Genomic DNA, 26,833 nt, shown 5'->3' on the forward strand with positions numbered 1-26,833 from the left:
TCAATGGTCTATTATTCTTGGTTTCTAGAATAGAAGAGCGGTTAGACTTCCAAACTTCGTTTGGCGTAACAGTATGGTAGATCTTATAGAACGGCTATACTTTTGTCTATCTGTGTTGGTAGACATCATCAGAGATGCAACGGTAAGTTTTAAAGAACTTTGGTTTACCAAAACTTCTTTATATACGTACTTTGTCTGTAGATTCTTCCTTCACTAAACACCTTTATAAATTTACCCTGTCTGTCCATTCGTCCGTTACCAGAACTCCTTCATATACTTACACAGCCTGTCCATTTGTCTGTTATCAAAATCTCCTTTATATATTTGCACTGTCTGTCCGTTCGTCCGTTACCAAAATCTCCTTTATATACTTACACTGTCAGTCCATTTGTCCGTTACCAAAATTCCTTTATATGTTTACCCTGTCTGTCCGTTCGTCCGTTACCAAAATCTCCTTTATATACTTACACTGTCTGTCCATTCGTCCGTTACTAAAATTCCTTTATATACTTACACTGCCTGTCCATTTGTCTGTTACCAAAATCTCATTTATATATTTGCACTGTCTGTCCGTTCGTCCGTTATCAAAATCTCCTTTATATACTTACACTCTCTGTCCATTCGTCCGTTACCAAAACTCCTTTATATACTTACACTGTCTGTCCATTCGTCCGTTACCACAATCTCCTTTATACGTTTACGCTGTCTGTCCGTTCGTCCGTTATCAAAATCTCCTTTATATACCTACACTGTCCATTCGTCCGTTACCAATACTCCGTTAAAAATTTACCCTGTCTTTCATTCGTCTGTCACAAAAACTCTTTATAGATTTAACCTGTTTGTCCGTTCGTCCGTTACCAAAACTCCTTGATATGTTTATACTGTTCGTCCATCCGGGAAACAAAATTTCTCAAGAAATACTGTAGCAATTGTAACCAAATTTGGTCAAAATGTAGAGGCTCAAATGTTAGGAATGAGTTCGTTTTTTGGAGCCGATTGTGGTAGTTCCCTACCACAAAACTCTGCAGGTGACGTCACTCAAAGGGTTAGCAACACTGCTGTCCAGTCGACGAGCCTGCGAAGCGGATATACTCGGAAAGCAGCGGGAGAGGCTCGTCCAGTTTGAACTCGACGGTGGTTGGAGCAGGCAGAGGAGCAAGTAGTGAGCTCCTAATCAAGAGAGAAGAATAGGAAAACACGTGCTACATAAAAAAAACAAGCATAATAAGTATCACAGTTTATCTGAACAGTGGACAAATATTTAGTTAAATACTTCCGCAATATAAAATATTTTAAATTTTGTACTTAAATATTGAGGCCCTCAGCCTAATAAAAATTGTTGTTTATATTCGATTGTTTTCGTTCATCCACCTGGTTGAGTCGCATGCCATTAGTTGTAGCTTTTCTTACGTGTGTTTTACCTACGTTTTAAGTAAGTAACGAGGAAGCGTATTCCTGCTGTTAGCTGCCTTGGCCAACAACAGTGAAATTTTCACTTGTTGTGAGGGTTTGTGGGTCCCCGGATCATTTAATTATGAATATCTCTTCAAAATTCTTTTAATTAAATGAGACGGCGACCACAAATTAAAAGATTATGAGACTCAAGTCTCGTTTTCTTGCTCGCAAAACGAGATAACACTGTGTCGTTCAAGGCTAGCTAAAGGTCGCCATAGTTTCGACCACGTGGCATGCTGAGTGGATGTCGGTAGCGACCCCTCCGATTTCAGGTTCTAACACGCCTTCACGCCTGTTTTGTGACAAAGGAAAGAGTCAATTTGTACTATTTTATGATCACGTTTTTATTTTCGGCAGAACTATTGTTGGCATTCTGAGTTTAATTCCTACCTTCATTTTGATGTTCCTTGTACTTTTTATCAGTTTTCCCACCAGATCCCATGGAAGCAATTTCCATTCATGAATATTTGTCCATGTTCACATTTTTCTAATGAAGTGTCAGTGCATTTATTTTTGTTTTGTTTTGCTTGTATTTCGCGAGTGAAGTGCAATAAATGTCCGTAGTATGTAAGATTTTAGAGCACGCGAGTGAAGTGTATTTATATGTCCGTTTCATTTAGTACTATCAGAAAGTTTTTGTTTGATCACGTGTTCCCATGCCCCCGTGCATGTTGGTCTTACTTGCTTTCATATTGATATCAGTATAACTCAACTTTCATCTTAAAAAAATCAACGTAGTCTGTACTTTTAGACCATCGATTGTAGATCATTTGTATTCACATGCAACCCTCATTCTGCAGTTTTTGAGTTTTTTTTCTCGCGAAGTTCAATTTCAGTCTTTCCTTTGCGAAGGTATTAGTTTTCATGATAATTGTATGTTATTAAGAAGTGGTCAAATCAAGATGGCTATGAGCATGGAAGGGCTTAAAGAAATGATGAAATCGTTAATGAACGATCAGGCAAAAGGTATACACAATCAGCTCAAATCTAACCAGGATGAGCTCACCAGACAGATGCAAAGCGTGGAACAAAATCTTTCTGGCTCAATAAAGATTTAGAAACAAATCTACGTACTGAATTTAGTGCCGCAAATGACGAGATGAAAACGGAATTATCGTCACTTTGCGACGTCGTTGTTACAGTTATGCAAAACACGGAGAAAGGTCTTGAAGAAACACGTGATTGCATTCAGTCTCTTGACAAACGCTGTACGAGCCTTGAAACCGTAACTGCGAAGAATAAGAGTAGTATTGTGGATCTCGAGCGTGATACAGCACGAATTTCAAACGATACGAAATCCATTCAGGACCACTGTACCAAAGGTTACGAGCATTTAGCGTCGCGAGTTCATCAGGTCGATTCGTCTCTTACTCAGTTCGTGCGACAGTATAATGCACTCTTCTTGAGTTTTTCACAAGAACTGGAAACGTACAAGGCCGTCAGCTATAACAAAGCACAATCTGTACTCTCGCAGGTGCAAGAGTTGCGTAACACTACACCTGTCCACGAACCACCTCCGGTGACCGTATTCAACGCCCAGCCATCCCATTTCTCTTCGCAACCTAGTCAATTTTCACGAACGTCGCCCTCCCCCAATATTCACACGCAGTCACAGAATCGTGATGAAGCGTATGAAAGTGCATTGTCTGACGGGGAAGGTGAACAATACAACCGTGTAGTGCCACGTGTGCAAGTTCGGTTCTCCGATATTGCCCATCTCACAAAGTTCTGCGGAACTAACGCGTCAATTTTGCCCGACAGCTTTCTAACAAAATTCGAAAGGGAAATGAGTTTCCTACACGTCCCGCGCAGCCAATATCTTGGAATGCTTGAGTTCTGTTTACAGGGTGACGCGCTTTCCTGGTTTCATCTCAATCGCACCAAAATAAGCAACTACAGTCAATTCTGTGTCGCGTTGAAACGTTATCAAAATAGCTTCATCGTCGCGAACAGACTTACAGCTCTTCGTACAGAACGTTTCACGCTCACAAAGCACGCTTCGGTAGAGTCATTCGTCGTAAACCGCTTCCAAGATATCAAGGCGTTATGTCCTTCTATTACCGATACCGAAATAATTTCAACTGTCATTCCTTTGCTCCCCACTCGATTTCAAACGTATCTAGTCGCAACTCAACATGAACGGTTCCATGACTTTGTAAGTTGCGTACAAAGACTCGAAGCCTTGCAGGGATCAGTTAATGAGACTCGTTCCACGTCTCACAACGCGTCACGTTTCACTACACCACGCACTAATTTCAACACACGACAACACACATCGTCATATGGTCCGCGCGTCAACAACACACAAATTTCTGCTTCTTTGAATAACAATACGTCGTCACGGACGTTTCCGAGTCATGTTAACCGGATATCGTATGAGCAAAACGAAACCACGCGTGAAAATCAAAACACTTCGCAGCATTCTCGTAACGCTCATTCCCTATCGTCACGTTCGTCCCTTATTGGACATCGTGGACGGAACCGGAACCGTAGCCTGCCTTCACGTAGTCAGCGTCCGAGCAGGAACGAAAGGCAAAATCACGTGCGCTTTCAATCACCATCTTCAGAACCGGAAACTGATGATCGTGACGAACGACGCAGTTCCTCGGCGTTCCGACCGTTGAGCGACGATGACATGAACACGGACAACAGAGCCATTTAAACTTGTAAAGAGCTTTCTTGGTTCGGAGGTCAAGAATAGCTATGGCACGGGTAACGATAATGTAAGCAAATCCTCCATTAGAGATAATTTAAGTTGCGAGACAGATTGCAAGAGCTTTTTCGTGAGGCAGTCTCTTCTCAACGTGGACCAGTCAAGTGATACTGTCAATTTTGAAAGTTTAGGTGACAGTGAGTCAGAGAGTGATGATGAACCTCATGCTCCATCCACGAAACAATTAGAATTTCTTGAGTGCACGTGCAGTTCAAATATTAAGGTGGAAATTCTTGGGAAAAAGTACACGTGTCTTTTGGATGGAGGTTCACAATGCTCACTTCTTAGTTTAGATATGTGGTTAAATATAAGCAAAATAGTGTCGTCACCACGGTTGAGCCCAGTTTCACATGTATCACTTGTAGGGTTTCATGGTGGAAAGAGAGCACATGTGAAAGGAAAAGCTTGCATTCCTATCAAACTTGCAGAATTGGAAATTATTGTACAATTTTTAGTCGTTCCGAATATCAACGAGAATATCATTTTTGGTCTTGACGTATTGTCACAGTTACGTACCATTCTAGATTACGGTAACTGCACCGCTACATTTCACCATTCGGATTTTTATGCTATTTGCAACCTTCTGCCCGTGGTCAGTGAGAGAAAAGTTCGCAAAACCGTAAACAACACAGTGCTAGATTCCAGAGTGGCCCCGTCCAATACAGAAGACTCGTTTTTGCAAAAGTTAACTCCCGAGAATCACTCAGAACAGGATTACGAATTGTGCTATAGTCCTGATGACGTTATCATTGACGATACGGAAAGCATTTTGTGCGCACAAGAATGCGAGGCCATGCTTGAAGCTCACACGCAGAATTGTGCAGACTCTCATACTGACGTTTTCAATGGGAGGGGTATATCTCACGAAAGTCACCCCGAGCTTTTTGCTTCCGATGAAGAAATTATGAAAGCAGTAGAGTCATCACACGTTCCTTTAGAGTATAAAGATAGTCTTACTAACATTCTATTTAAGCACAGACATGTCTTTACCAAGTTCCCAGGGTTGTATCGCGATTTTGAATACGACTTTAACATCACTCACACGGAACCTATTGTACGAAAGCCTTACCCTGTTGCACACAAATATAGAGAGGCAGTCCATCGTGAAATAAACAAGCTGCTTTTCCTTGGGGTCTTAGAGAAAGTTTCGTCACCTCACTTAAATCCTCTTCACGTGGTCCCCAAAAACTTTAGATGAAGAAGGCACTCCATCTATACGCTTGGCGACAGATCTGAGAGGTGCTAATGCTGTTACTCCCTTGCACCATCAGAGACCAGAAAAGATTGATGAATTGCTAGCCAAATTTAGCGGAAAGAGCATATTTTCAACCCTAGACTTTTCACAGTCGTACCAACAAGTGGGTATTTCCCCAAATTCGAGGCCTTTCACTGCATTTTTATATGGTGGTGTCCAGTATCAGTGGTGCCAGGTACCGAACGGACAAAAAATGGCTCAACTGCCTTAAATGTGTGCCTGCAACATGTGCTTGGTGACGAACTCGCTCGCCAGACCATCAGATACATCGACGATCTCTGTCTTGCAAATTCCACAGCAACAGAACACCTGTCGTTGCTAGAGGAAGTACTTTCAAATATTAAACATTCCGGCATGACGCTGAATTTGGCCAACTGTGACTTTTTCAAATCTGAAACGCAATTTCTCAGTTTTCAGATCACACCACGTGGATATCGAAAAAATCCCCAGGCCGCTGAAGCCATCAAACGTCTCCCAAAACCTCATAATGTGAAGTCTTTGAGAAGATGGTTAGGCATAATAGGATGGCATCGTCGCTATGTCCCAAATTTCTCTATTCTAGCGGCGCCCCTCTTCCAGCTTCTGAAAAAGAATTCACGTTGGCAGTGGACAGAAGCTCACGAAAAGGCATTCTCCCAACTCGTCAATCACGTGGTAGATGATGTAATGTTGTCTTTCCCTGATCATGAAAGGCCATTTTACATTCAAACTGATGGAAATTTGCAAGCAGTCGCCGCAGCTCTCTTGCAATTCGATGAAGAGGGCAATAGACGAGTCATCGAATATTTTTCAAAAACACTTTCACCGGCGCAGTCTAGATTCACTATAACAGAAATTGAGGCCTATGCAATTGTGTGTGCTGTGAAGAAATGGGAGGCATACCTTTTGGGCACCCATTTTATTGTGATTTCAGACCATAAAGCTCTGACTTCCGTAAATAACATATGTTCGTGGAACCCCAGATTAACTCGCTGGTTCATTCAATTACAAAAATTTGACTTTACAATTCAATTCGTTCCTGGGAAACAGAACGAGTGCATTGATGCATTCACGAGACTAATCCCGTCCCTCGAACAGAAGGTGGTGAGAACGCATGCTCTCAATGTACTTAATGAAGATGTCGCTAGTGTCTCGAGACAAGAACACTTTAAGATGCAGCGTAGTGACACCGAGTACGCCAAGATCATACAATACATTGAAGCAAAAGCCGCGTCCCACGTGTCCTCAGACACGGCAGTCCCACCGGCAAAGAAAACTTGGGACACATTATACCACATACAGGACGGCGTTCTCACAATCAAAGACTTCCGTTTTCCCGAGCGTTTCCGCATCTGCCTGCCTTCACAGCTCACATTCAAGGTTATAAAGTCATACCACGACATGGGACACTTCGGAAAAGACAAAGTTTTGTCCAGTATATCCCGCTCCTTCCACTGGCCACGGATGAGAAATGATATCGCTCGCTATATACACGATTGTGTCGTTTGCATGCGTACCAAACACCACAAAATTCACACCGCACCTTCCATGGGGTCCATCATTCCATCCACTAAGGGTGAGTTAATTTCGATTGATTTATATGGGCCTCTTCCACGAGGTAAACATGGAGAAACATATCTGCTCACCGTCATGGATTGCTTTTCTCGCCTAGTACAGGCATATTGTTTGCGATCCGCAAATACGCAGACCATAATCAAGTGCTTGGAGAGCAGGTACTTTCAGCATCTCGGTGTTCCCCTTAAAGTCCTGACCGACAATGGCCCACAATTTTTGTCCCATCAATTCGAACGGTTCCTCAAAAATTATAACATACAACACCTACGCACGACACCTTACCACTCTTCTTCATCGCCCATTGAACGTGTACATTCAGACATTTCACGGCTATTCCGATTGTTTTGTTCTCAAAAACATCAAAATTGGACGCTTTTTGTGTCCCAAGTAGTAATTTTACTGAACCATTCCATTTCCTCATCCTCTGGAATGTCGGCGATAGAGATGCATTTCAATGACGACCCTAGTGTTGCCATTGAACGGGTATGGCAAGTCTCTTTGAGAGAACAGGGGCTGAACGACGACGGTTCAGATTGGCGAAAACGTCTTCTAATGGCTGACATCAAGAGACGTCGGAAGATTGATCGTAGAAACGACAAGATCAAATAAAAGGGAGAAAAATTACCCTCAATCCAAACTGGTGATCTCGTGTTCTTGCGGTCGAGGCCAGTCAGCAGTGCCATCAATAAGCAAATTTATAAATTCTTTGACGTTTATTTCGGGCCTTATCTTTGTCACAGGCGTGTGGGCAATAAAGTATTTGAACTATTAGACCTGAAGGACGGTTCGTTACACGGCACACATTCTATCGACAATTTGAAATTGTGGAGACCAACAGCACACATGCGGGAAAAGTGGCTGCGGGGCGTGGGACAGACGAAGGTGGGTGACCGAGACGATTGATTAAACACAGTGCACAGGCGGAGGCTCAATATTTTCATTGAAAAAAAAAAGTGCCTCGAACTTTATCCCAGAAGTGCAACCAGTATCTCAATTCAAACTCATCGTCCAGCACGAACTTCAGTGTCAACATCCACGTCAAGCTCAGTAAAAAAAAGGTTTTTTTGTGTGTGATCTCATTGAACAAAAAAAACTGTCCCATTGTGCACTGTGAACAATCTCCCAGAATGTGTGCAAAATAACTACACTAGTAAGCTGTCATCAATCTCCATGGATAGACTTTGATCTCCAAATGTCCACCAGGAACACTAAAAAAAAATCCAGTGTCTCATGTGTGTCCTGTGTTCGAGTGTCCCACTCAGTGAAAATGCGTTACATCGAATGACATAATGTTTAGAACGCTTATATGTACATTCATGTCCTCATGAAAAAAAAAAAGCAAATTACATGTCAGATAAATAGTGATCAGTGCTTTTACGCGATCCGATTGTGTAGATTAACTGGTTTCAACCAACAAGAGTGATTTTCAATGTATATATTAACCATCGTCTTGTTTTTATATATATAATGTTATTTCGTGTACTCTCTCTCTCTCTCTATATATATATATATATATTTGTACTCGTCAATATTCAAGAAGAGTCCAATCCACATCATTTGAAAAGATGTCAAACAAACTTTAAGTATCAACAATTCCATGCAGCGTTATCATCCCATTTTTTAAAAAAATCCTCAAACTTAAACATTTTTTTCCTGTTATTCATAGTTGCATTCCCTTCATTGTACCAGCGAGGCCCATGAGTCTCAGTGATGGCGCAGTTCCACTTCATCAGATCCAGTCGACCTGTACTTCGTGAGTTCGCCCGTCTACGGAGCACCATCTGTGGTAGTCCCCTACCACAGAACTCTGCAGGTGATCACCCAAAGGGTTAGCAACACTGCTGTCCAGTCGACGAGCCTGCGAAGCGGATATACTCGGAGAGCAGCGGGAGAGGCTCGTCCACTTTGAACTCGACGGTGGTTGGAGCAGGCAGAGGAGCAAGTAGTGAGCTCCTAATCAAGAGAGAAGAATAGGAAAACACGTGCTACATAAAAGAACAAGCATAATAAGTATCACAGTTTATCTGAACAGTGGACAAATATTTAGTTAAATACTTCCGCAATATAAAATATTTTAAATTTTGTACTTAAATATTGAGGCCCTCAGCCTAATAAAAATTGTTGTTTATATTCGATTGTTTTCGTTCATCCACCTGGTTGAGTCGCATGCCATTAGTTGTAGCTTTTCTTACGTGTGTTTTACCTACGTTTTAAGTAAGTAACGAGGAAGCGTATTCCTGCTGTTAGCTGCCTTGGCCAAAAACAGTGAAATTTTCACTTGTTGTGAGGGTTTGTGGGTCCCCGGATCATTTAATTATGAATATCTCTTCAAAATTCTTTTAATTAAATGAGACGGCGACCACACGATAATGGTAGAAATTAACCATTTCCCGGTTTAACGGAGATTGTGCAATGACTTGTTCTGCAGTTGTCGGTGATTGATGTTACGTACTGAGTTCATAGTGTTCTGAGTATAGTTTCATATTACTACGGATCAGTTTGTAATGTTGCGCTGTTAATTAGTAAGGAAATCACTGTTTATGTGTGATGGACATATGACATACATATATGAGGATATGAGAGAATATAGGTCACATGTGGCGTTGATAAATATATTGTGGAAAACAATCGATCTGTACATATCATTCGATTATTTATCATAATAATAAGCTTGTGTACTGATATCTAATTAAGTCGCCTGTGTACTAGTAAGAAGCTAAGAAATATACTATACGTGCTTTACGGGTGTTGAGGACAATGTCTGTTTCTTTCTTTTTTTAAATCTCAGTTTGTCTCTGTCAAACTTAGAAGAGACATTATGAGTTAAACTTTTCTTTTCACAATAGTTACACATTAAATGCTGTCAAATAAACCATTGAAGAACGCGTATTGAAATATTGAGATCTTTAATAATAGAAATTAGGGATTTTGGCACACTTTCAAACGTGTACGTGTAAACTATGACTTGTATTTTGTCTGCTTTGTTTGTAAGATTCCGCCTATAGCATCACTTGGTGAAACACTGGATTAGTTTCTGGAGTGAAAGGTTAGTTTGCTGTTTTAAAGTTGCCAAGAACGAAAGAAAAGAGTAATGTCATCGGCAAATTAAGAAACATGAGTATTTGTATGCATATCTAAAAAGTTAGCAACAAAGAGAGAAAAGTAATGGTGATAAAGGCAACCCTTGCGGTACACCTGTCATAAAAACGATGTAAAATGATGATATTAGTGGCAATGCAAGTGAAGCAATTTAACAGAGGATTTAATGACTTTTCCTAAAATGCTAGGCAATCAGAGTACCCAGGATTCCGGGGTATCTTAAATAAAAAAAAAGAATACGGGACACTGTATTAAAATTCTCGCTCACATTTCTTTAATTAATTATTTTCATGCGTTCAATTATTACTTAAACCATGTATTTATGAAGTATGAATAAAATTGTAATGGGTATTTTCACAAATCTTGGTCTGAAAAGAACTCATTCCCAAGGATAAACTAATTCTTTTCAATTTTTTAAAATAAGAAATGATTTCCTGCATATTGTATGGTTGCAATAAAATGTTAATGTACGAAAAATAAGTAAAATCACCTGAAAAATGTTTGATAAAAAAAAACTGTTCGAGAGAAATGCACAATAAAAAGTAAAGCATCCTTTCTGGACCTTTATACTTGGTGTTTCAAAACAACACCGACAACGTTTGAGAGGTTATTCCTGACACCAAGATAAGAAAAAAAGTATAGACCAACCAGGGTGCACAAATGCTTCCTTTCGCAGTTATAGGCTGCCGAAAACATAAAAAAAATGAGATGTAAAGGTCCATAAGCTCGAACATTATGGGATCTGCCGTAGTCGAGTCAAGACTTCGCTTAGGAACTAATATGTGTGCTATCCAAAAATACATATTTCAGAATCCTAAGGTACTCACGAAGCAATTTTTATAGAGGAAGTTTGGCTACGGGCATATAATTTGAAGTACTCAACAACTACTTTTATAAAATGTTGCGGAAGTACCGCAGGATTGTGAAACACGGATATTTGGATGGAACACATACTAGTTCCTAAGTGAAGTCTTAACCCGACTACGGTAGGTCCCATAGTATTGGAGCTATAGACGTATAAAGTTCATTTTTTATATATTTTTGGCAGTCCTTAACTCCGAAAGGAAGCATTTGTGGGCCCAGGCTAGTCTATACTTTCTATCTTATCCTGATGCCAGGAATCACCTCCCAAGCGTTGTCTCTGTTGTTTTGAAACACCCTGTATATAAGAAGTAACGTATGTCACGTTATATATAGGATTATTATTGATTAATATGAAGAAATCGAAATTGATAAATCGCTTTTAGAAAATCGTCTAAAAAAGCCCCATTAGTAAATCAATCTTTATGTGTTTTTTTTTAAATTAAATTAATATATATCTGTATATAGAATGAAACGGACAGATGAACAGAGGTTCAAAATAACCATTTTAAGCATGTTTTGCCATACAAATGTAAATTCATGGAAATATCGAATTGTATTCGCAAGTAGCAAGAAAGCTTTTGACCAGTTGGCGCGTGGTTGGCTTTTGGCTTTTTCTACGCTTGCCCCTTTCAACGCGTGCTTTCATACAATCTACCTTTTGTTATACTTGCAAGCGATACTTTAGATACTTCGCAAAGTGTCATACCATCACTGGTCGTTCATTGGCTAGTAACTTGCCGCGAGCTTGCGGCATGGCATGCACGCTTTCCAATCAAGCCGGATGCAAGCTTGCCCGACTTTGAATGCAAGCTTACAGCAAACGATTTGCAAGTTGTCTCTACTTTCTTCTCTCCTATAGTTGCTCGAAACTTCAGAAAGATGAAAATTCTTAACGAATATCAGTTTAGAAGGGAACTCGTGATGCAGATTAAGCTCTTTGAAAACTCCATAGCGAGGGAACTTGTGGGAAAGTCTTGGTGAATTATAATCATCGAGATAATGTAAATTCATTTTATATTTTATATTATCTCAATGGTTATAATGCGTCAAAGCTAGAGAACTCGTGATACAGTTTGAAAATGAAATGAAACCTTTAAGTTTTACGTCCCACGATTAGGCTAAAAGAGACGGTGATGATGAGAAATGAGTGAAATGGTGGAATTAAGAAAGTGGGAGGAAACTGGAGAACCCCGAGAAAACCCACGAGCACGGTGTTTGTTCATCACAAAGTCCACACGGCGCGAGCTGCGATCGAACCAAGGACCCCAAGCACCGAAGATGAACGCTCTACCACTGAGCCACTGCGCCCCCCGTGATACAGTTTGAAAGCGTTAAAATATGTTAAAATCAAGGAATTCGCAATGTACTCTGGGCGCGCTGAGACACGGAAGGAAACTCGTGTTGAATGTCGTAACACATCTATATTCGCTTTAATATGAGTTGAGAAACAACTTCTTTTCAGAGCTACTATCTGCCGATAGTGAAACAGTTCACTGTCACTAAAATTATATCACAAGTTTCCTGATTATGTCCTTTCTGAACGCTTTCACCTACGCAGCTTGAAAGCATGTGTTCGTGTTAAAACTAGGGAACTCGTGGTATTCACTTGGGCGTTAAAGTGCACCAAAGCCGATAATTTCGTGGTTTCGTAATTCACACCAAAACTATGGAGTTTGTGCTATAGTATGAGCGCATTAAAACCACGTCATAGCCAGTGAACTAAAGATATACCGGTAGTGTAAGTTCGTAAAACCACGACAAAGCTACGAAACTAAGGATATATAGGGTGTCCCATAAATAATGCAACTATTGAAATGACCTCTATTTCTGTTCTAGTAAGCTGTCACGGAGCGCCAAATAGATCATGCTTTGTTTCTTGTACGAGTAGGAATGGAGCATTTCTCGACGGAACAACGTGTTGTCATAGTGAAAACTTACTATAAATGTTGTTTAAAGACTGTTCGCAAACTCCGCGGAATCTTTGGTCAACGTAATGCACCGAATAAGTTGACTATGATAAGACTGGTTGCTAAATTAAAGAAAAACTGGTTTTGGTTTTCTTGAGGACATTAAATGTCCTTGTGTCCTTGAAATGTCCTTGGAATGTCCTTGTGTAAGTCGTTCTGTGGAAAAACATCGCCATTGTAAATGATAATGTTGCTGTAAAGTCCGATCCAGAAAACAAATGACGATCATGCGATATTCGGCCCTCCGTGACCACTAACCATAAAGATAACAAATGAAATTCGTGTAACGTTCAGTGCTGCCAACTTACTAGAACAGAAATGACAGGCATTTTAAAAAGTTGAGTTCTTTTTGGGACACCCTTCCTTTAGTAAGAGCACGCTGCTACGGAAGACGTAGTATAGTCTGAACACGTCACAACACGCCACAGCCACTGAAATCATGGTGTAGAGTGGTAACGTTAAAACACGGCAAAGCCAGGGAATTCTTAGTATAGTGTAGTGTTGCCAACTTAAGGATTTTGTCACTAAATCTAGCGATTTGATAATATACTTTAGAGACAAGATTTGTTTCGTTTACCCTTGTTAAACTAAGGATTTAGCGACTTTTGAGATGTCGTACAGTGAATAAAATAGCATTATTTTCATTACAATTAAGGTTTCCAGCGATTTCTCGCAGTACGTTTAGTGACGTTATTGTTAACATTGTATAGGGTGGATGCATTAAAAAACGCCGAAACCAAGGAGTTTGTGATTTATTTTGAGCACGCTAAAAATATATATGTCAAAGCAAAACACAGTGTATAGTCCAGCGTTTCCCAACCTTTTTCAACTTGCAGCACACTACGGGTGTAACATGGATTCTCGCGGCACACTTATAGATATTATTATTTGTAAATATAAAACACACTGGTATTTTTTTCTTTGATTACTGATCTCCTTTGTACAGAGAAGAAAGCTCGATCACTGGGTTTTCCTCGTGGTAAATCACTATGCTTATTTTTCATTCTAATTTAAAAACAGAAAAAAACTGCAATGAAATGTTGGACTCAGGTTTTTAAAAATACGCTTCCTTTTTCGAGAACTAAATCCAACCTTTTACTAAGAATGAAGATCCCTAAATAACGAACGAACAAACAGATCTCTTTTACTTTTAAAACACAAATGTAGATAATCTGTCGAAAGGATTGAATGATATTTTAAATTTTCAAGTTACGAAATAGTCTGCAACAATAAAGAAGCAATAATGGTCATAACAATAACAAATACTTTTTTCAACATTAGAAATGTACAGAACAGTAACCTGGTATGAAACTTAAAATTGTAGATTCATAGTAGAGGTTCATAGTAATTTGCAATACAAATATACATTTTCCCCTACGTTTTGCAATTTGATTGCTATAGAATTAATAATTTTGTTTTGATATCCTCGCGGCACATTAGTGGTCCATTCACAGCACACCGGTTGGGAAATGCTGGTATAATCAGTCCCCTACCAGCACCAAAGAAAGATGTAAGTTGAGCAATCTCAACAATACAACCATAATTTTTGAAACACCTTAATTTTCTCTAAACCAGTGGTTCTCAACCTAATTTCTATCACGACCTCTATTTTATTGCATCATCTTGCCAGCGACCCCTTATAATTTCTGGTTTGTTACAAGTTTGTGTGGGAATTTTTAATATACTTATTGCGGAAATTTCACGATATCCATCTATTCCAAAAAGTAAAATCGATTCCTTGTATATAGTGAATATAGTAACTTCTCTAAAAACGAATGGATTAAAACCAAATTTAGTTAGTTCATTAATATTACAAATATCGAATCCGATCCGTCATACTGTTTCAAAAGGGAGACCGTTTAAAAATTTTAAAATTGCATAATGCCCTTAATTTTGGGCCTTATGATTTAAAAAAAAAGTTATTTCTAATTTTGGTTTAAAAATTTTGGACAGTTGTTTTAAAGAAAAAAGTTATTAAGTATTTTAGATGACTTGATAATGTGCGTCACGAAGATTGAACCGGAAATTGCCGCACTAGTAAAATCACATCATGCTCAGATATCACACTAGCTTTCAATTTTAATTGTATTTCAATATGCAGGTTTTGTTGCATTTGTATTTTTAAGGTATTCCAATCTGCAGTTCTCATTAGTTTCATTATCGTACCTTTTTTCATTTAAATTGATTTTTAAACAACTCTGCACCTGTTGAAAATGTTTAGTAGACTTATTTTTTGTTGTTCTTAACAGTAAGTATAAAAATACAAATATGCCCTGTCAGAACCAAATTCAGAATAATATTTTTAAAAAACTTCCGGTATTAGATTCTAATTTTATTTATCTCTTCTGCTTATCTTCGCGATCTCCATAGAAGTCGCGATCACCAGGTTGAGAAACCTTGGTCTAAACTGACTGAAATAACCTGGAGAAAGGAAATCTATAAGCTATAGTGCAAGAGCCCCGATCTCTTTGTAACTTTGGGTGGAGGCATTCAGATGTGTGTTTGGTTGCAGACAAGAGTTTAACATTGTAAGAAGGCATATATGAGGATTTTAAGACAAGTTGAATTCAAATTATGCCAATAAACCTCTATATATATATATATATATATATATATATATATATATATATATATATATATATATATATATATATATATATATATATATATATAACATATTATAATAAAATACAATAAAGATGCATATATCAAAAAATACATATTCATAAGAAACATGGGAGCCCACATAAGCATTAGGGGGGGCCCGGGCCCCCCGTTTTCCCTAGGATCGGCACCCTTGCTATAGTGCAACATTGAGCTTGTTGGTAGCGAATATATCTATAGTATATTCTTTGATTTACGAGAATTCTGGAGACGTATAGATTTAACACGATATTTTGTACATATAACATGTGATTTATACTACTTGCTGTCTTACAAAGTTAAAGTAGTACTTTATGACGTTAAAATTACTGATAAAATGTTGTTTTCTCTCTTTGCAGATAGTAACTTCGTCCTTGGAAATGCTCAAGTGCCAACTCTGTATCCGATTGTGTATTGTTCGGATGGGTTCTGTGAACTCACAGGGTTTATGCGGGCACAGATTATGCAGAAGGGCTGTGCATGTAAATTTCTCTACGGACCAGAAACCAGCGAGGAACACAAATTACAAATCGAAAAGGCCTTAGAGTGCAAAAGTGAGCTTAAACTTGAAGTTATATTTTACAAGAAAAATGGTAAGTACATTATAACTACATAAATATTATAGATATTTAGGTAACAATTTAGAATAGGGCTATCAATTTCTAGAAACTTTACAGCTATATAGAATATGCTATACTTAGGGTTGCCGTATTTTAAAATTAGAAAAGCGGGGGATTCTAAACTGTAAGTACTGATGTGAACATGTGCATTACAAATACTGACATCGGATCCTTCGTACTTTTTTTTAAGTGGTTTCTTTGTTAAGTGACAGTTCCAAAGTACTTTTCTAACGAAACTAAAGTAAAGCAAATTTAGTTTTTGCCTTTAATGTTTTGTTAAGTTCAACAAATGTGAGTCTCGAATTGTAAAGTAAGTATTAACTAAGTATTACAGTAACATATATGTAAGTGTAAGGATATTTACAAGGCGTTGAAAAAAAGCGATTTATGCCAGACAGTGGCGTATTTACGATTTTGTTTCGGGGGGGCTTTGGTAACTTTCGGGGGGCGGGGCTTTGCCTGCAAATGTAAAAATTCTGCAAGATATTTCGTATACTTTACTACGGTAAGTAAGATTTTGGGGGAGGGCTTAAGCCCGGAAGCCCCCCCCCTAAATACGTCACTGATGCCAGATATTGTTCATACGGTATTCTCTCTAAGAAACACAAAATAAATTCTAAATTTTTATCGTAAGAAAGGTAAAACATATTTAGAAGTCTAGATCCATCTCTTACCCTTAAAAGTCTCCTTCGACATTCTTGTACTTTATGAAGTCATGAATAATTCAAGTATGTTTGTCAGAACATCCACAAACGAATCTTCATTCGTATAGAACCTCCAGTACATTACATTAAAAAACACATGAACTACACAAAGAGAACTAATGTGCGTTAGGGCAAATCTCTTATTAGCAAACGGCTCTGCGCACGCCGCACACTGGGTAAATAGCTCACAGTCTGAGCCTGAGTGCGAGTCCAAATTTAATTCAATCGTGATTGAAATTGATACATAGATGTAGCGCGTTACGTTGAATATAACAATACTTTATCAACAAAGTCTTCTTAGATTTTTCTCCAATCCCAAAAAGCGGGTGGTTTTTCGTGATTAAGAGATGATTAAGCGAGGGACGAATATAGAACCAGAAAATCGTGTGGTACCCGCTAAGATCGGGTAATATGGCAACCCTAGCTATACCAGAATAAATAATACTGTCTATGAATGTAATACGGTATGTATAAGAAAAACCTGGAAGATATCAATCGCTATGCTGCCTCACGAGAAATTCTGCTCGCAATCGGGTAACTTGTAACGCGGCATTAAAATTTCTAGAGTCTTATGAGATGCTAATTCGACAAAGTGGGTACAGTCAGCGATTGATGAAACTAACTTAGGACGAATTATAGCACGTAACCAATAGCAACTTAGCAAAATATTCAGAAAGCGAGGAACATGAAAGCATTGCCTTTTGAAAAAAAATGAAATCTTTGAGTTTTACGTCCCACGATTATGCCGGTTAAGTTAAAGGAAACGGTGATGATGAGTAATGAATGAAATGAAGAAAGTGGGAGGAAACGGGAGAACCCCGATGAAACCAACGCATATAGTGTTTGTCCACCACAAAGTTCACTTGACGGGGGCTGGGATCGAACTCGGGACCCCAAGCCCCAGAAGTGAACGCTCTACCACTGAGCCACCGCGGCCCCACATTGCCTTTTGTATATCAATGGTTGTTGGCTAGAGAGGTGAGGCAGTTATTCGAAAAGGACAGCAGTAAACTATTGGAAGACGATATTACGCACTTGATGTCTCATGCCTCAATGCAGATTAAGAACATTCTTCATACATGGTGCATGTCTGTGTGTTTGTATGTGTGTATGTGTTTACATATTTTGGACAAATGACAAGCAATAATGATTTTTTTAGGGGAAATTTCACTAAAATTATCTGCAGCTCTGCTGTATAAGATAGACCAGGTTATTTTCGGATGGAACCTGAGCCCTTCGAGCTCATAGCTGATTGAGCCACTGACCTGGACAAACCAAAGAATGAAATAGCATTGAATCGAAAAATAAAATGAAATCTTTGAGTTTTACGTCCCACGATTATGCCGGTTAGGCTAAAGGATGAGTGATGATGAGTAATGAATGAAATTGTGGAATGAAGAAACTGGGAGAACCCCGAGAAAACCCACGCACATGGTGTTTGTCCACCACAAAGTTCACTTAGCGGGAGCTGAGATCGAACCCGGGACCCCAAGCACCAGAGGTGAACGCTCTACCACTAAGCCACCGTGGCCCTCCGCATTGGGTCGAGAATTATTGTGTTTCCTAGTCATAGGTTAACACTTACTGTCATCCTATTGGCCACCGATTAACGGCCTCACCAATCAGATTTAGTTATTAGGTTTTGTAAGCAAAACCAACAAAAATGTGCTATCATAATCCTCTAAGCTATGTATTAATTTGTCATGTACCTTCATGTGATTAATTTTCTCATTCAGTTGTGTTCGGCTAGTTTTCAACCTCGATGTAAAATATTAATCTTAAATTTCATTCGAACGTACTGGATGATTAACAGCGTGGTAGCAATTGTTTCAACTTGTATATACATGACCGTTTTTCATATGATCGCAATTGTATATTCGGCTTAGCGTGGTACTGACTAGTGAGAGAGAAAACGTGAAACAACTACAGGAAATAAATCGAGAAAAGATACATAAGCCAATACAAGAAACATGGTGTTTTAAATAAATTAGTGTATATTACGTAAACAGCAGTTTCGGCGCCCTAATATTATACTTAAGTTGATTAGTCATCAATCTCTTTTAGTTCAAAAGGCATAATCGTTGGAAGTTAATTAGAGATTCCATTTTTCTTCCCCGAGTATATTCATATGGGAAGATTTAATACTTCTAGAAAAAGAACATGGTGGGGAGGGGGGAGAGACAAGGCAAGATAATTTCATATTTTGTTGAGGTACAGCCCTTCCAATGCCATTACTCATAGCTGTGAGTTCTGAAACCAAAAGTATCGAATTTACGTATAACCCTTTGATTCTTGACAGAAGCTACAGACTTTAAAATGAAGTTATTTGTTCCGAAAATATATATGGAAATCAGTTTTAACATTTAACAAATATTTCCAAATGAAGGGTTAATTATTGAGTGTACGAGCTTATAAAAGAATTATAAGAGAAGTTTTTTATTTAGCTGAATGTCCCTTTCAAGACTGAAGCTATATAAGACGTGGACCTGTAGCTTAACATGAAGATACGAACCACACAATATCCCATCGGTGATCGAACCCGGTCCCCCTTTGCTCAAGGCAAGACATATCGTCGGTAGATTCAAGTACAGGCGTATCTGTATGTTTTTAATTTTACAAGAAAGCGATTTGCGTATAACGTAGTACCTTACTACTCAATTCATTTTCAACACAGTGTTGCGAAAGTTTGTACCAAGAAAGCTTTGATCTTAGTGTTTCTGAAGATAGTAATTATTAAAGATTAACCACGTTGTAGTTTTGGCGGGAAAAAATTTGCCCAATCACTTACGCCCCTTCCATTGCTTTTTTCTAAAGAAAAATATTGAGTTGCTCCCTTGAGAAATTAAAAATAAGATACAGCAATAGTGTTAAGCATTCAAGAATACACTACTGACCAGGAATAGTCAAGCGAGAGTGCACCTAGGTGATGCGCCTAGTACTTTTTATACTGCCAGGGCAGCGTCCCGGTACATTTTCAGGTAATGACCATCATTCTGAACATTCCTTTGCGAGAAAATTTGTATTTTCATGTTCCGCGGTTTGAACTCAGGAAGTAAGGAAGTGCCATACTGTGTGTGGCCATTATTACATTATTACCGGTATTATTATTATTATTATTATTATTAGTAGTAGTAGTAGTAGTAGTAGTACTACTACTACTAGTAGTAGTAGTAGTAGTAGTAGTAGTAGTAGTATGAACAACAATAAGAATAAGAATAAAAATACACTGGGTGGGCGCCCTGGTACTTTTGTAGTCACCATTGCCGTACATCATTGCTGATAACACTCCAACGTATTTGTAACTTGCGGCCAGGATAATGCCATCTTTTTCACAAAATGAACTTTGGTTATGATCTGCCGTTATTCTTCTCAGCAACTCACTTGTTTTTTGGACTTGAGCAACAAATTGCAAACAAGACTGAAAAAAGGCGAGCAAATTCTCTTATCGCTTTATTAATATAATATGTAATGTGTTCGTTTTTTTTCCTTTTCTTTCTAGAAAGAAAGGATAAACACATACCGAAAAGACCTCGCGATCGAGGTCGAGGTTTAAGTCGCGGTCGCTATCTCGAAGTCTAGGTTGCAATGGATGAAGGGCGTACATAGCGAGGAGGTCACAACCTCGCTGTAAGATCTCACTTTGAGGAGAAACATTACTGTGACGCGTGCGAAATTATTGCATAAAAATCACAGCAAAACAACATTTTAATATTGAAACGACCAAACAGCTTATAGGGATGGACGCGAGACGAGACATGAGAAATGCTAAAGTCTCATCTCTTGTTCCGCAAAAATATTTGAGTCTTATGTCTTGTCCATCTCTATCAATAAATCAAGGAATTACCTTTTTTTTCAATTTTCTGTGAAGATATGCCCTCTTTCAGCACTCAGGCGAGAAATCATTTTCTAGTGATTTTTTTTAAGGGTATGTCTTCAAGTTTCGAGGTGTCGGGAGTATTAACTTCAGCAAATGAAGTTTCGTCACAGCAATTCCATTATTCGACGTTTCCTCCCTATGGATACGTGCCTGTCTTTACAGGTATTTCTTTATCATATATCAGTAACGAATTTAGAAGAAACCCCCTTATATATATATATATATATATATATATATATATATATATATATATATATATATAATATGTCGCAATTGGGGGAAGAGGGCGTGGAGTTTTCAGGCATAGATATGATTAATATGTAATGTAGCTTCTTTTTTCTTTAGAAATTCCACAATTTACGGACTTCAGCTCAAAATCCCCCTCCCTGTAACCGCCACTGCTTTATATAATAATAAGCTACAGTATAAATCAAACAAATATGAATAAATTATCTGACATTCCTATTTCAGTTGCTATTTTCTTCTATTCTCTATTTAAGGGGATCTTCTACCATCTCCGCTTAGGTTTCTAACTCTCCATTTGATAACATGTAAAATTTAATATGGTAATTTCTAACAAAGTAATGCAGGTAATAACTTGAAATTTTTAATACAAATACACAAGACCCATATAAATCCAACCACAGTCTCCAATTTACGTTACATGCGTTAGATTAATTGCAATATATTCTTCAGTAAGTTTGGCAACAGAGAATAAAAAGTATGCTGCAGAGGGAAGAGGCCTGACCATCTGTTTGCTTGTTAGCTGCTTTTAAAAGGACGCTCTTACCAGAAAAATCACGTTGTGATTCTCGCTTCTCAGTGGTTAGAATGGTCTGGACTGGAAGAGCCCAAAACCTCTTCTTTCTTCCTTTCACGGTTTGTTTGTTTCTTCCACCCCCTGCTGTCACAAGAAGACAACTTGTTTCGGAAAGCACTTTGAATTAGTAGCGAAAAGCCAAACTGAATGACACCACGGACGGATTAAAGGGAGGGGCGGTCACTCCCTCCGAGAACATTTGAATACTTTGAATAATCGGAGTAAGAAACTAGAAATTGCGTAATCTAATAAGAAAAGTTTGTTGAAGTATACAAATCAAGACGCATTTTAAGTGTCACAGCATTGTACTCTCATCCCCTCCCCTCCCAATTCCCTTCTGAAGAAGTTCTCTTTTGTTTCTCTGTTCCATATTAGCCTTTACACTTACACTTTCATTATCCAGTATTGATTTTTACCATACCATCTGCACAGAAGGCGAATAAGGTTTACGAGTCCTTCCTGCCCCCTTTTTTAAAAATTGCTAATTATAATAAAATTTATCGAAAACAATTCATCTCAACGATAAAGACTTATACACATTCATTATTGCAATTTTAAAATAAACTCGCTGCCTGTCGCGTATGCTAGCGATGTAATATATACGAATAGATGAAAAGTTAGTTTGAAGCGTATTGTTTTTCTGTAATTAAGTCCGAATTCATATTTGTTTCTATTGTTGCATCGACAAAAGTGAGTGCTAAATCGATTTAGGCTCGTTGGTCTTTGGAAGGTCCCTCAAGATGCAAGGCCGTGGGCAGTCGCCCACCACTTGAAACGCCTTTGCACTAGAGGTCTGCACGTGCTCGGGCCTACAAAGAATGTATCACTTCGGGCCCGGGAGGGGTTCGGGCAGTAGCGTCATTTCAGATTTGGCTTGGGGGGCCAAGACCCCTTGATATATGTAAAATTTCGCGTTTTTCACTGATTTACTACTATGCTATTGATAAAATTATATAAATCTTAAACTCGGGAGGGGGGCAAATGCCTCTCCCTGTCCTCCTAAATGACGCCCCTGGGTTCGGGCTGTGAATTTTTAAATATACAACTATATTTCTCGGACTTTTTCGGGCCTAACTTTGTAAATATAGTGTAAAACGATACAAATTGCACCGTTCTTTCTGGAGGACTTTTAAAACACAACTGCAAAATCAAACCTCGAATTGCCGTAAATAAAAATACAATTTTGCATTAATAATTAAGTTTCTGCAATTCGGGCTTATTTCGGGCTCATTTGATTATCACAGAGCTCAGTCCGGGCTAGGGCCTAAATGCTAAGACATATTTTGGACTTGGGTCGGGCCTCACATTGTAAATTCACAGGCCGGGCCCGGGCTGAAAATTCCGGCCCGTGCAGACCTCTGCTCTGCACCCGCACACATTCCTTCCTAGTCCAGAAAATCTCCTCCCCTCCGCATCGTCAATAATGGTAAATTTGTTCCTCGTATATTTGCTTATTATTGTAAGAGAAGTTCAAACCAGAACTCTAAAATTTGTTCGTTCTCTGGGGTAACATGAGTAATGCAAATTAAGAAAGATATGCGTAATATACAAATGTCAGAAAAACTTGATATCAATTTGAATAACCTTTTACGTAATGTTTATTTTAGAAATAATAAACTTATGCAAGTATATCGAGGCATCTGAAATTTAATGTTAAATAGTGGCGAGTGAGCCAGAAGGGGCGTGCACTATTCAGTTAGTCAAAGAACTCATATATGTAGCTTGAAAATTAATACTATTTAAACCAATATTGAATTAGACAAATTTGATCACTCTGGCCACAGGAAAGGCGTCACCTTCTATGGTCCATCCGTCGCATGATGGGAATGAAAGACAGAGGGAAAAAAAAGACAAATTTGTAAAAAGTAGGATAACCATAATTGGAAATAGTGTGTGTATTTTTTAAGGAGGAAACCCAGAAGTACATTCTCGATATAATAATAATAATAATAATAATAATAATAATAATAATAATAATAATAATAATAATAATAATAATAATAATAATAATAATTATTATTATTATTATTATTATTATTATTATTATTATTATTATTATTATTATTATTATTATTATTATTATTATTATTATTATTATCTTTCTCACTTCAATCATAGGTTGATGCGCAAGAAGGAAATTTTAAAACTTTTCTCTCCCCTGGGAGAGCTGTTTTATAATTTGATAAGGTCTCTTCTTCGTAACTGCATCTATCCCTGATCGGGCCGCGGTGGGTCAGTGGTAGAGCGTTCACCTCTAATGCATGGCGTCCTTAGTTCGATCTCAGCTCGCACCAAGTGAACTTTGTGGAGGACAAACACCATGTGTGGGGGTTTTCTCGGGGTTCTCCCGTTTCCTTCCACTTTCTGCATTCCAGTATTTCCTTCTTTTCACAACATCACTAGCTCCTTTAACCTACCAGGCATAACTGTGGGACGTAAAACTTATAGATTTTTCTATCCTTGATCTTCCACTTCCTGGTTTTTCTTCTGCCTTTTCCCCTATCAACATGGTGATCCAATCGGAGTGCCGAATAAGATGTCCAAGCATGCTGTTTCTTTTTTTTTTTCTATTATCTTCATGATCTGTCGTCCTTCATTAGCTTCCTTTAGTACGTCTTCATTCCTTTTCCTTATACAGTATTATTATTATTACACAACCACACAAAATAAATAAAAGTTCTGTGCACTGGACCCCAGGGTATTGATTCGATGTATTTTGGTACCCAGAACCCAAATTTCGAAACTCCAGGACGATTTGACCGTGTCAACTTTGTTTTATGGGTGAAGAACGTAAGTGCTGTTTTACGTTTGCTTATGTTTATCGCCCATTTAAAAAATATCACGGTCAATCGTCCTGAGGTTTCGAAATTTGGATTCTGGGTACCAAAATATTTTGAATCCATACCCTGGGGTCTGGTGCACAGAACTTTTATTCTTTTTGTGTAGCTGTGTTATTATTATTATTATTATTATTATTATTATTATTATTATTATTATTATTATTATTATTATTATTATTATTATTATTATTATTATTATTATTATCCATGCGTACATTTTCTCGAAAATATCCTCCCCCTAAGAGATGATCAACAATTCATTCCTGAATAGTACTCAGCTTCTTTTCCTACTAATGACTATTTAGGAGTTTTTCCTTAGCTGAATCTCGTTATATTGTGTCTCCATTGTACGTAGAATAGGATTCGATTGCCAGTGTAAGCTCACAACTTCCGAAGTTGAGTCAACATCGTGAAAGAAATGGAGAACTATCCGAATAAAGTGGTAGCGATCTCTGGCCAAGAAAGACGAAAGGATTGTTTGATGTCATTGCACTGATCACGATCTTCTAGGTTGTGAATGTTTACCAGCTGGCATGTCCAGGCCCCTATGGGCTGTATTGCTGAGTTTAGATTTTAGACTAATAAACAGCTGTCTTTAGAAAATAACCTTGTAACACAAATATGATAGTCATGAGTTCCGAACCATAGTGTCAAGTGGTATAAATCTCACTTGGGTGGTAAAATTTGTTATTAGACATTCGTGGAAATCAACTGCTCTGTTAAAATATTTCAGTTTTCTAACATTGTTATGCCTAATTATTATTAAGCATTAATAATTAATTATTATTAAGAAGAAGCTGAAAATCGAGAAACATGGAAGAAATATTTCAAGGTCCAAACTGAAAATTAAGAAGAAACGAAAAAAAATCTCATCAGTCCCAGGACCGGCCAAAAGGCAGAATACTTAACAATAATAATAATAATAATAAGAATTTTAAAATTTCGTTCTTGATTATAAGAATACATTATACATTATAAAAGTCGTATACAAAGAAATGTATACATCCTAGAAATAGTATATACATATCAACGAAATACCTTACTACTGTCAAACAACATTTGTACTGTGTATACATTTATATTAATTCTATAGACTGTCACGTCTTTTAATCACGTGGCTCCCCAGCTTGCCTCACAACGATGAGCAAACGCCAATGATTTGAGTATTCTAGTAGGGAATCGAACCTAGAATCACGCGAACAGGAGTCAAAAGTTCTAACCACAAGACTATGGAACCCCTTAGTATGACGTTATGCTTGAAATTCAAATGATTCTACCAAAAACAATTATCAACGAAATAGTTTATTACATCTCTAACACATTACATTTATACTGTGCATACATCTATATTAATTACATTATGAAAAGGAGTAGAATGACTATATGCCTGAAATTAAAACAAAAAGCATATTTTTCAACGAAATACCTTCCTATTGTCATGTATACGGGTAATTTTATTCGTGGGTGGAAGGAGGAGTCGCCCGATGTAAGGAAGAAATACAATACTCTCCTATCTGATAATTGAAATCATGAATAAATTTTATTATTATTATTCTTTCTGTATATGTTCATTTTCGAGTTAATCATTCCATATCGGACCCCCGAAGAAAAAAAAAAACTATCGAAACAACTTATTGACCGTGCTGATAGCGACTACTCCCCGTCACGACACCGTTTTTCAGTTTTGTTAGTGTTAGGAAAAAGAAGAGTGAGAAAGAAGAGTAGCAGAGGGAGGCAGAGAAGAAAAGAAAAAGAGAAAGAATGAAGAAAGATAAAGGATTGGAGGAGAAAGGATTACTGGATAATTCAGGAAATATAGTAATGAACTTGAATGGTTATTAACGAAGGATCAATTCCGAAGTGATCCGGAAATAGACACATGTCCATAAATACGAGCCTGATCTGGGTCCAGGCGACTGCACAAGAGGGAGTTGCCCAAACCCAGCCCAAGCTAGGTGAAAATGGAATTTAATTGGTTGTAAGGTAATCCTGAATGGTAAATATTAACTATCCAGTCTCTGAACTCCATACTCTGAGATCGACCACACATATGAATTAGCTTGGCGAGACTTCTTTTTTGGAAGGAGAGAGTACCAAATTCTTTTCCTCTTTGATTCCTTCATTTTGCCACACTTCTTGCAACACAGATATTATAGCACAACGGCAGTAGAATTTCCAGTAAGTGCACTTTGCAGTTCGTTTCAAGACTATTCTAAAACTCAAGGGTCACAAAATCACCCTCCCCTCTTTCCCTTTTCGAAGGGATCTTTCGGGGGGAAAGGTGAAAAATGTGGAAACAATTGGATACAATTACTAAGAACATTTTCCTTCTTCCTTCACAAGTCTCTTGTTTATGGTCATTTCGCCTTGTGTGATAAGGCGGACTTCAGAACACAAAATTGCAACGCTCCAGATTCCCTAC

At 38.1% G+C, this 26,833-nt stretch overlaps 1 protein-coding gene across 4 annotated transcripts in view; it reads left to right on the forward strand.

The window, feature by feature from the left end:
• Positions 1-26,833, forward strand: part of LOC145675971 (voltage-gated delayed rectifier potassium channel KCNH8-like) — a 764,648-nt gene that overhangs the window by 294,775 nt on the left and 443,040 nt on the right. For all 4 annotated transcript variants that reach the window (XM_081746796.1, XM_081746797.1, XM_081746798.1 and 1 more), the window contains exon 2: positions 15,910-16,143. In XM_081746796.1, the coding sequence (XP_081602922.1) occupies positions 15,910-16,143 (234 nt within the window). The remainder of the gene's footprint in view (positions 1-15,909; positions 16,144-26,833) is intronic.

Source organism: Thermobia domestica, chromosome 18 (assembly GCF_964235325.1).
Source record: "Thermobia domestica chromosome 18, izTheDome1.hap1.1, whole genome shotgun sequence".
NCBI classification, from domain to species: Eukaryota; Metazoa; Arthropoda; class Insecta; order Zygentoma; family Lepismatidae; genus Thermobia; species Thermobia domestica.